We start from the raw sequence: 12233 nt of genomic DNA, 5'->3' as shown, positions 1-12233 counted from the left end.
CCAATGGTAACTGGCTTGACCGGGTTGATGGCTCACTTGACTGCAGTTAACATTAGCCCGTTTCCTTCTTTGACAAGGAGGATTCTTCCTTTTTCTTGTGTTAAAGTACAGCTATGATCTTCCATTTAACAAATTGTAGTTCTTAAATTCACGGCAGCACTTCCTCATTTCTAACGTTACCTCTTTTCATATTCCTAAGTTCTCCACTGCTATTTCAATGTGAAATTCACCCTCTAGAGCCAGTGTGTGGTTTGTCCATTTTGGGCTACTGTAAAAACACAGCAGCCTCCACGGTAAGGGACCCGCTCCTACGTAGCTATAAAAGGCTCACTCTAAGCGAAAGAAAACACAAACTGCTCACCGCTAATGGTCTGGGATGTGCAGTAGAAAATGGGAACTCAAGGGGCTCCTCTGGCCCTTCTGTCTCACTTTCGTCACTAGAGATTCGTCCATAAACAAGAGGTGAGGGGGCTCGGAGACATCCGTCATCCTGCTGCCGTTTCTCTTCCTCTGGAGTGCATTCTGACACAGCTGCAGACCGACTGTAAAAAACAAATTCAACTGTTGGTTTCAGCTGTCCAATAGTATATTCATGGCATCTCATAACATGAGATGGCTGAAGTCCCCACAGTAACAGTGCTTGCCCATATAAAGTACATTAACTCCATATCAAGCAGTTATCCCCTATGTGTCTGTAATTTTAGTAAAACTTTATCCCTTTTATTTCATATCACCTGTCAATATGTGCATACTGCTCTGAAAAAGCACTTAATTTGATGTTCAATTATTAACCTGTGGATCCGTGGTGGCTAGTGTCATAAAGAGTAACCTTACTGCAGACTGCAGAATGCACGGTGGGGAAGTCTGGATATGTGAAGACATGGTCATCTGTTCCACTAACTACAGTCATGGCCAAAAATATTGGTGCCCCTGCACTTCTGTCAGATATCGCACCACTTCTTGCAGAAAACTGCTGAAATCACAAATTCTTTGGTATTCTCATGTTTATTTTTTGTTTGCGCTAGAACAACACAAAAAGCAGAGAAAAGGCCAAATCTGATCCATTCCACACAGAACTCCAAATATGGACTGGACAGAATTATTGACACCTTTTCAAGATAATCAGAAATTGTTGCATGTCAAGCGAATTATGCTCCTTTAATTTGTAATGAAAGTCACCTGTAGCAACCAACAGGTGCTGGCAATATGGAACCAGAAATCACACTTTCAACCAGTTAAAATGGAGAAAGGTTGACTCAACCTTTGTGTGGTGTCGACCACACTGAGCATGGAGAAAAGAAAGAAGAGTAAAGAACTGTCTGAGGATTTGAGAACCACAGTAATGGAAAAGCCTGGACATTTTCAAGGCTACAAGGCAACAGTATCAACTCACACTATCCATCACCATCTGAATGACAAGGGACACAATGGTAGGAGACTCAGGGGGCCCCACTGCTGACACAGAGACATAAAAAAGCCAGACTAGAGGCTGCCAAAACATACCTGAAAAAGCCACAGTCCTTCTGGGAGAATGTCCTGTGGACAGATGAGACTAACATAGAGCTTTTTGGTCGAGCACATCATTCTACTGTTTTCAGAAAAGAAAATGAGACCTTCAAAGAAAAGAACACAGTCCCTACAGTCAAACACGGTGGAGGTTCACTGATGTGTTGGGGTTGCTTTGCTGCTTCCGGCGCTGGATGTCTTGACTGTGTGTATGGCATTATGAAACCTGAAGACTACCAATGAATTCTAGGGAGAGATGTAGGGCCCAGTGTCAGAAAGTTGGGTCTCTGTCAGAGGTCATGGATCTTACAGCAGGACAATGACCCAAAGCAGACTTCAGAAAGCACCAGAAACAGTTTCAGGCAATGTGCTGGAGAGTTCTGAAGTGGTCATCAGTGAGTCCAGATCTAAATCCTGTAGAGCACCTGTGGAGAGATCTCAAACAGCAGCTGGAAAAAGGAACCCTTCAAATCTGAGAGACCTGGAGCAGCTGGCAAAAGAAAAGTGGTCCAAAATTCCAGTAGCGAGGTGGAAGAAACTCAGTGATGGTTACAGGAAGTGACTGATCTCAGTTATTTTGTCCAAAGGGTGTGCTACCAAATATTAAGTTGAGGGTGTCAATAATTCTGTCCAGTCCATATTTGGAGTTCTCTGTGGAATGTATCAAATTTGGCTTTTTTTCTTCAGCTTTCTTGTGTTGTTCCAATGCAAACAAACAACAACAATAACAAAAAAAACAAAAACAAAACAAAAAACACGAGAATACCAAAGAATTTGTGATTGCTACAATTTTCTGGAAGACGTGGTGTGTATTCTGACAGGAATGCAGGGGTGTCAATATCTTTGGCCATGACTATATATAGGAATACCTGCGGTGCTTGCACTCGCTTTTTTCAGCCGAGGTACATGATGCTCACAGATTATGGGCTCGGCTGCAATAATTAATTTTATTAATAGCCTACTATGAAAAATCACGTTTAACCATCTGCGACACATGGATGATATAACTTACTTAGCCAACTTAAATGACCAGTGAACAAGCAAGCTAGCTTGCATAAAGATAAAGTATATATAGCTGGGCAGAGTGTGGCAGAGCATGGCAGATTGTAGTAGAGCAAAGTGGAGCAGGGAGAGGAAGAGCTGGGCAGAGCAGAGCGGATTGATTTGAAGTTTCATGTTAGTGCTACCTTAAGTTACATACAGAGAACATTAAGGTATGTCACGAAGTGTTGAATGTTAGGATGGGGGTGTCATTTTGGGAGGAAGGGCTGTATTTACTTGCATATATTCTTGTTTTGTTTCACTAAAAAGTTGCTTAAATTATTTAGATTTCACTTTACCGACTAGTAATTCAGAATGGAACCTTAGCTAATTGTAACTAACTCATAGCAGAACTGGAGACTCTGCTGACCAGCGCAATGAGCTAAAAAAATGACTCTGCACCCTGATTTCGGCTCTCGGTTTAGGAGCTAACGCTAGCTAGCAGCTGTGCGCAGATAACACAACCACTGCAGATGAATCCATTTCTGTCCTGTCTGTGCACTAAAGTGGATGTTTGGACATAGCTAAGCATTCGCTACTGTATATAAATGTATGAGATAGTATTTATTTGTTTAAATTAACTTAGACGTATGTAGTGTATATATACACACATCTATGATCAATAATGAGCATGATGCTCCCAAAATAGCGCATTTACCCAAAATTCAACAGGGCGTGACCGCAATTTCAGTCTCTATAGTAGCTTTGAGTTAAATAAAATCACAGTCTCAACTATCCACTTCCCCTGAGTTCAGTAACCTTTTTAAAAGGAGTCCATAGTACTGTCTTTACTTGAGCAACCAGCCAATTGGCATGAGAAGGGGGAGAGAGGGGGATAAAACCATGGTCAAGAGTGTCAAGCCCCTTTTACAATACCCATTCAATGTGGGAATTTTCCGCCTCACCATTATGTGCAAAAGGTACAGGCACGGCATGGGGGGTCGGAGTTGACTCTCCAAAATGCTGCAGAGAGAGGTAGCATTTTTGCTGAGACGAGTTTGCCCCACTTTCTGTATAAACGGGACAAGGTGGAATGGGGGGGGGGGGGGTTAGGGGTGTGTGTGAGAGAGAAAGAGCTAGATAGTGAATGAGGAGAGAGAGCACCACCAGTGAGGACAAAGTGACTCAGAGAGTTAAATTGTTAATTTGTGACTGTTTCACTGTGATTACATTCTAAAGCAGGAATTAATTACAGTGGAACCTCGGATTGTGAGTATAATTTATTCCAGCAACGTGCTCGTAATCCAAAGTACTCGTATATCAAAGCGAATTTCCCCATAAGAAATAATGGAAACACAAAATGATTTGTTCCACAAACACGTATTCATATAAACATGATAACAGTAATACAACCTACACTTTACCTCTGAAAAGAATCATGGGTGGTGTGAGGGAGACAAGAGAGAGCTACAGTGCCTTGCAAAAGTATTCATATGCCTTGAATTTTTCCACATTGTCGCATTACAACCACAAACTTAAATGTATTTTATTGGGATTTTATGTGATAGACCAACACAAAGCATTGCATAATTGTGAAGTGGAAGGAAAATTATACGTGCTGTTCCAAGATTTTTTACAAATACAAATTTGAAAGTGTGGCCTGCATATGTATTCAGCCCCCTTGAATCAATACTTAAAAATTAAAAAAAATTAAAAAAAAATACTCGAAGCAATTACAGCTGCAAGTCTTTTGGGGTATGTCTCTACCAGCTTTGCACATCTAGAGACTGCAATCTTTGCCCATTCTTCTTTGCAAAGTAGCTCCAGTTCAGTCAGATTGGATGGAGAGCGCCTGTGAACAGCAGATTCAAGCCTTGCCACAGATTCTCAATAGGATTTAGGTTTGGACTTTGACTGGGCCATTCTAACACATGAACATACTTTGATCTAAACCATTCCATTGTAGCTCTTAGCTGTATGTTTAGGGTCGTTGTCCTGCTGGAAGGTGAACCTCCGCCCCAATCTAAGTCTTTTGCAGCTTCTAACAAGTTTTCTTCCAGGATGCTACCACCGCCATGTTTCACGGTGGGGATGGTGTGTTCAGGTTGATGTGCAGTGTTAGGTTTCCGCCACACACACACAGCATTTTGCATGTAGACCAAAAAGTTCAATTTTGGTCTCATCCGACCAGGGCACCTTCTTCCACATGTTTGCTGTGTCCCTTACATGGCTTGTGGCAAACTGCAAACAGGACTTCTTATTGCTTTCTTTCAATAATAGTTTTCTTCTTGCCACTCTTCCATAAAAACCAGATTTGTGGAGTACATGACTAATAGTTGTCCTGTGGACGTATTGTCCCACCTGAGCTGTGGATCTCTGCAGCTCCTCCAGAGTTACCATGGGCCTCTTGGTTGCTTCTCTGATTAATGCTCTCCTTGCCCGGCCCGTCAGTTTAGGTGGCCGGCCATGTCTTGGTAGGTTTGCAGTTGTGCCATACACTTTCCATTTTCGGATGATAGATTAAACAGTGCTCCATGAGATGTTCAAAGCTTGTGATATGTTTTTATAAGCTAATCCTGCTTTAAACTTCTCCACAACTTTATCCCTGATCTGTCTGGTGTGTTCCTTAGTCTTCATTATGCTGTTTGCTCACTAATGTTCTCTAACAAACCTCTGAGGCCTTCACAGTACAGCTGTATTTATACTGAGACTGAATTACACACAGGTGGACTCTACTAATTAGGTGACTTCTGAAGGCAGTTGGTTGCACTGGATTTTATTTAGGGATATGAGAGTAAAGGGGGCTGAATACATATGCACGCCACACTTTTCAGATTTTTATTTGTAAACACCACATATCATTTTCCTTCCACTTCACAATAATGCGATACTTTGTGTTGGTCTATCACATAAAATCCCAATAAAATACATTTAAGTTTGTGGTTGTAAAAAAGTCATTTTATACAAAATTTTTGCTCGTCTTGCAAAAAACTCGCAGACCAAGGTACTTGCAATCCAAGGTTTTACTGTAATTGATCGATCTGAATGGCCCAACATGTGGTCAGCCATCACCTCTGCTGCATGAGAAATTTAACATTTGCTATGTGGCAGTAGAACCGTTGTTCATTTCATGATAGTGACATTTTATCTATCACGTGGTGCACATGCACATTATGCAAAGTGAGAAACACCATCAGGACAACATGATTGAAGATGCAACTAGTTTCACTGCCAGTACTCTCGGCAGTGAAAGTAGTTGTATTTGGTGATAATTTAAATTACTTGTAAATATGAGGTTCAATAGTGAAGTGTCTGGGATTGAAGACTGGAGTCTATAAATGCTGACAATTTCAGTTTCACAACCAGCGGGTCAAGTGTGGGTTGGCCACTTATTGAGTAGGTTTGCAACATTACATGCATCTGCTGTATGACTGCAGAATAAGTCAAATTGTTGCATGGTATCTCCCTGCCCACTGGTAGTAGCTGGCCCCACTCAGTTCTGCAAGATGAAATATTTGTTTTATCAGGTATAGCATTTAAAAAAAACTGTTGTGTGGGTTTGAGTGTGTGGGCAGTAACAATGTAGCAACTTGAAAACTGTAGAAAAGCCTGTCAAAATGCAGGACTAAATAGTTTGGGGCTTTTTATAACATTTTTTTGAAACTTAATATTAAGATGAGAGTTTATAATATCTAGAAATACCCTATCTACCACCATGCACACTGTATGCATAAGCTCACCAACCTGAAAGCAGGGAGACTGGCCAGAGGTCTCCTGCAATGTGGAGTCCCAGCCTGCTCCCTTTGGGTCTCTGGGCTGGGAGATCGTCCAGTAGAAGACCCTCCCTCCAGTGACTGGGCCCCTTTCTCTCGAACCTTGGTTTTCAGTTCTGCCACCAATTGGTCAAAGTTCTTGCTTCTGCCCACCACTTTCCTCCGTTGGTGGATGGAGTGGATCTGAGAGGCAGGACAGAAGTTACATGCAGATAAGTTAGATTTATAGTGGATGCAAGGTGTCCTGCCATAGGCACCTACTCCATAGGTCTTGATTTATCCTTTTATTGATTTTATAAATCAATCACGGTCAATATAATTTGGCTGTTTTTGACCAAAAAAAAAAAGTCAAGGTGAAAACAGGTTTCTACAAAGTAATGTCATTTAAATAAAAATATGTAATGGGAAATAAGTGATTGCCTTAATATTCACCCCCTTCAAGTCAGTATTTAGTAGATGCACCTTTGGCTGTAATCACAGCACTGAGTTTTTGTGGAGAGGTCTCAATCAGGCTTGCACATCTGGACACTGCCATTTTACTCCATTCTTCTTTGCAAAACTGCTCAAACTCTGCCAGGTTGTGCGAAAATCTGGCATGAACTGCCCTTTTCAAGTCCAGCCACGAATCCTCTATTGGATTGAGGTCAGCCACTCCACAACACTCACCTTGTTGTCTTTAAAACATTTCTGTGTAGCTTTCAGGTCTTTGTCTTGCTGGAGAATGAATCTTCTCCCAAGCCGTAGGTCTGTTGCAAACTGAATAAGACTGATGGTAATAAGCATGATGCTGCCACCACTGTGCTTCATAGTGGGGATGGTGTGTTTGTGGTGATGTGCAGTGTTTGGTGTCTGCCAAACATAGTGTCTTGTCTGATGGCCAAGAAGCACCATTTTGGCCTCATCAGACCAAAGAACTTTCTTCCACTTGACCATAAAGTCTCCACATGCCTTTTGGCAAACTCTAGTCAAGATTTAATATGAGTTTTCTTCAACAGTGGCGTTCTCTTTGCCACTCTCCCATAAAGCTTGGACTGGTGAAGAACCCAGGCAACAGTTGTTGTATGCAGAGTCTCTCCTATCTCAACTGCTGAAGCTTGTAACTCCTTCAGAGTAGTCATAGGTGTCTTGGTGGCCTCGCTCACTAGTCTCCTTGTATGGTCACTCAGTTTATGAAAACGGCCTGATCTAGGCAGATTTAGACATGTGCCATATTCCTTCTATTTCTTAGTAATGGATTTAACTGAACTCCGGGTGCCTTGGAATTTTTTTGTATCCATCCCCTGACTTATACTTTTCAATAATCTTTTTTCTTAGTTGCTTGGAGTGTTCTTCATGGTGTAATGATAGCCAGGAATACTGATTAACCAGTGACTGGACCTTCCAGATACACGTCTTTATACTACAATCACTTGAGACACATTCACTGCACTCCGGTGATCCCCATTTCACTAATTGTGAGACTACTAGCACCAGTTGGCTGGACCTCTGTTGAATTAGGTCAGTCATTTTAAAAAGGGTGAATATTTATGCAGTCATTTATTTAACATTAAATATTTTATTTAATTGACATTACTTTGTAAAAACCTGTTTTCACTTTAACATTAGAGGTTTTTTTTGTTGTCAAAAAAGCCAAAATTATATGACTACTGATTTATAAAACCAATAAAAGGGTAAAACATCCAAGTGGGTAAATACTTTTTATAGGCACTGTAGTTGAGTCAGATTTCACCCGTTAGTACCACTGTCACTGTTTCCATTCTTTCATTTTTATGTGAAAGCAATGGGGAGACACGCACAAGCACTGGGTTTATCACCTTCTAACTTATAATGTGATTTGGTGTGGTATCTTCATTGACAGCAAAGGGCTGCTGCATTGTTACATTTTGAGGAAGCACATGTCAGTTACACCGTACCCTACAGTGTAACTTGGGAACATGGCTGCCAATGGTACAGCATAGCCACTTCAAAAAGAAGTATAAATCCAGTTTTAGTCACCCTTAAATTTTGACTGAGTATTTTAAATGAACAGCTAAAACATGGACCTGGTGAGTGTCACAAAATTCTCGATCTCACCAAAGCCTTGATGATTAGTATAAATCTGCTTCAACCTGATGATTACTGCTGCCACTCTAAATTCTTTGTTTTGAATGGGCTACAGCAACATATTAATTGCCCTACCTCAGGACAAAGCAGCATATTGCTGCCAACTAGTATCATAATTGCCATTTATTGGCATAGACCAGATATTTGACCTTTGCAGCTGATGTTGTTCCAAAACTGTCTGTCTTCATTGACCAGTTTTTTCTGCTGGTGAAGAGATGTTTAACTGGAATACGGTGAGCTGTGATAGCAATTTGAAATAGCTTACAATTTAATCCAAAAGCTGCGTCAAATAGCCATGTGCATTCACACAAACCACCTCTCTCCTTGCTGCTGCCACCATATTTACAATATTCTCACTGGAAGCACCTTAAAGTTGCAAAGCAAAATGCTGAGATTACAATTAGAGATGACTACATTTAGGTAAAAATCCAGCATCATTAAGGATATGACTAATTGTAGTGGGATCCATAAAAATAGATGAGAATAACCCGATCCTAAATAGAGTGCAAACCACTGATAGATAGATGGTTCAATTCCATTGTTTCCTCCAGACAGCAGTGGGATGGTTGAGGTTATTCAGTGGTCATCAGTCTAGTTGTTTTTATGTACATTTTCAATTTGTGTTTAAAAACAAAACCAAACCAAACCAGACAGCACTCAGACAGCACAAATTTCTGTCAAGGGAGCTCACTGTCCTCAGAATGTCATTACACCTGAAAGCAAAGTTCCAATGATAGTCTGGATAATAATTGGGAGCTGTGACCCGCAAACTGGGAGAGTAGCTCCAACAGATCCAGGAACAATATCTGAGATCTCTGTCCAGAAGAGTGCAGTCCTAGGAACAGCTAAGATACTGCGCAGGACCCTCAAGCTCCCAGGCCTCTCTTGTAGAAGACCCGAGCTTGAAGGACCGCTCCAAAGTGGGGCGAGTGGGGAATATATACAGTCAAGCCTGAAATTACTCATACCCCTGGCAAATTCTGACTTAAAGTTACTTTTATTCAACCAGCAAATTTTTTGACAGGAAATGACACAGGCTTCTCCCAAAGGATAATAATATGATGTACAAGAGGAATAAAATATTTCTCAGCCTTTATTTACATTTGAACAAAAAGTGGAATGCCCAAAATTATTCATACCCTTCTCAATAATCAATAGAAAAGCCTTTATTGGCTATTACAGCAATCAAACGCTTCCTATAATTGCTGACCAGCTTTTTGCGTGTCTCCACTGGTATTTTTGCCTATTCATCTTTAACGATGAGCTCCAACTCTTTCAGGTTGGAGGGTCTCCTTGCCATCACCCTCAGCTTTAGCTCCCTCCACAGATTCTCAATTGGATTCAAGTCAGGACTCTGGCTGGGCCGCTGCAAAACGTTAATGTTTTTGTCTGCTAACCATTTCTTCACCACTTTTGCTGTCTGTTTTGGGTCGTTGTCGTGCTGTAATGTCCACAGGTGCCCAAGGCCAAGTTTCTCTGCAGACTGCTTGATGTTGAGAATTTTGATGTATTGCTCCTTTTTCACGGTGCCGTTTAGTGTGATTAGGTTCCCTGGTCCACTGGCTGAAAAACACCCCCAAAACATTAGGTTCCCACCACCATGTTTGACAGTAGGGATGGTGTTCCTAGGGTTGAAGGCTTCTCCTTTTTTACACCAAATGAAGGCTACATCATTGTTGCCAAACAATTCAACTTTTGTTTCATCTGACCATAAAACAGAAGACCAGAAGTCTTCTTCTTTGTCCAGATGAGCATTTGCAAAGGCCAAGTGGCCTTTTATGTGCCTTATCTGGAGAAGTGGTGTCCTCCTTGGTTTGCATCAGCAAAAGACGTGAGCTACTGAGCATGTGCAATGTCTTGTGCAGTGTCCGTTGGACTGTCTGCCTTGAGATGTTGCCACCAGCAGAGCCCAGATTCATCAGGATGGCCTTGGTGGTGATCCTTGGATTCTTTTTTACCTCTCTCACTATCCTCCTGGCCAGCACAGGTGTCACTTTTGGCTCCTGACCACATCCTCTGAGATTTTTCACAGTGCAGAACGTCCTGTATTTTGTAATAATACTTTGCACTGTAGCCACTGGAACTTCAAAACATTTAGATATGGTCTTATAGCCCTTTCCTGACTTATGAGCAGCCACAGGTCCTCAGCGAGCTCCTTTGTCTTAGCCATGACTGTCCACAAACCAACAGCAGAGAGCTTCTGTTTTTCACCTGTTGAGTTGATTAAAACAGCTGTTCCCAATGAATCAGTGTAATTAGGATGCTTTAGAACAGCTTGGACTATTTGGAATGTATAGAACTTTGGATTTTCCCATAGACTGTGAAAGTTTGCAAAGGGTATGAATAATTTTGGACATGCCACTTTTTGTTCAAATGTAAATAAAAGCTGAGAAATATTTTTTTCCACAATGATGCCTCTTGTACATCGTATTATTATCTTTTGGGAGACGCCTGTGTCATTTCCTGTTAAAAAAAAACTTGCTGGTTGAATAAAAGTAACTTTAAGTCAGAATTTGCCAGGGGTATGAATAATTTCAGACTTGACTGTATATATTGTACAGTCAGGGGAAAAAAATTATTTGAACCCCAGCTGATTTTTTTAAGTTTGCACACTAACAAAGAAAGGATCAGTCTACAATTTCAATGGTAGGTTTATGTGAACAGTGAGAGACACAATAACAAAAAATCCAAAAAAATGCATTACAAAAAAAGTTATAAAGTAATTTGCATTTTCATGAATGAAATAAGTATTTGATCCCTTTGCAAAACGTGCTTTAGTACTTGGTGGCAAAACCTTTGTTGGCAATCACAGAGGTCAGACGTTTCTTGTAGTTGGCCACAAGGTTTGCACACATCTCAGGGGGGATTTTGACCCACTCCTCTTTGCAGATCCTCCCCACTACTGCTATGGACTGCAAGCGCCTGCAGAGAGTGGTAAAGACTGCGGAGAAGATCACCAGGACTCCACTTCCCTCTCTGCAGAGCATTTACCACCGCAGGGTGCGTAGGAAAGCTGCCTCCATCCTCAAAGATCCAACCCACCGCAGCACGGACTATTCGACTCCCAACCCTCTCACCGGAGGTTCAGAAGTGCGAAATGCAGGACCACTAGACTGAAAAACTCACTTTCCCTCTGCCATCAGACTTCTAAACAGCTGAGGAATTTATTACCAGGAAATATGTGATGTACTGTTTACATTCTCAGTTTGCACATGCATAACTGCACAATGACTGTTGACTACTGCACATGCTGCTCCCATGCAGCATACATTCTCTGTATATTCGTATTCATTTTTCATTATATTGCTCCATTTGCTGCTTAAAGTGCCTTAGATTTTGTGTTACTTATCTACTTTATACTTCATTTGTATTTGGTGGCATTCATGGGGACGGCAAAGTAAGAATTTCACTGTACAGGGAAACACGTTTCCTAACTGTGCATATGACAAACACTTTGCATATACAGTGGGTACGGAAAGTATTCAGACCCCCTTAAATTTTTCACTCTTTGTTATATTGCAGCCATATGCTAAAATCATTTAAGTTCATTTTTTTCCTCATTAATGTACACACAGCACCCCATATTGACAGAAAAACACAGAATTTTTGACATTTTTGCAGATTTATTAAAAAAGAAAAACTGAAATATCACATGGTCATAAGTATTCAGACCCTTTGCTCAGTATTTAGTAGAAGCACCCTTTTGAGCTAATACAGCCATGAGTCTTTTTAGGAATGATGCAACAAGTTTTTCACACCTGCATTTGGGGATCCTCTGCCATTCCTCCTTGCAGATCCTCTCCAGTTCTGTCAGGTTGGATGGTAAACATTGGTTGACATTTTCAGGTCTCTCCAGAGATGCTCAATGGG

At 41.1% G+C, this 12233-nt stretch overlaps 1 protein-coding gene across 1 annotated transcript in view; it reads right to left on the bottom strand.

Moving 5' to 3' along the window:
• The window catches only part of atxn7l2a (ataxin 7-like 2a), a 34480-nt gene that overhangs the window by 7805 nt on the left and 14442 nt on the right, over positions 1–12233 (bottom strand). Inside the window, exons 6-7 of the mRNA XM_020617877.1 lie at positions 6232–6443; positions 362–542 (exon numbers count right to left, since the gene is read on the bottom strand). Coding sequence (XP_020473533.1) covers positions 362–542; positions 6232–6443 — 393 coding nt within the window. The remainder of the gene's footprint in view (positions 1–361; positions 543–6231; positions 6444–12233) is intronic.

This window comes from Monopterus albus, unplaced genomic scaffold, assembly GCF_001952655.1.
Source record: "Monopterus albus unplaced genomic scaffold, M_albus_1.0 scaffold196.1, whole genome shotgun sequence".
Lineage (NCBI taxonomy): Eukaryota > Metazoa > Chordata > Actinopteri > Synbranchiformes > Synbranchidae > Monopterus > Monopterus albus.
The sequence above is the reverse complement of the archived record's forward strand: the minus strand, read 5'-3'. Positions and strand labels throughout refer to the sequence as shown.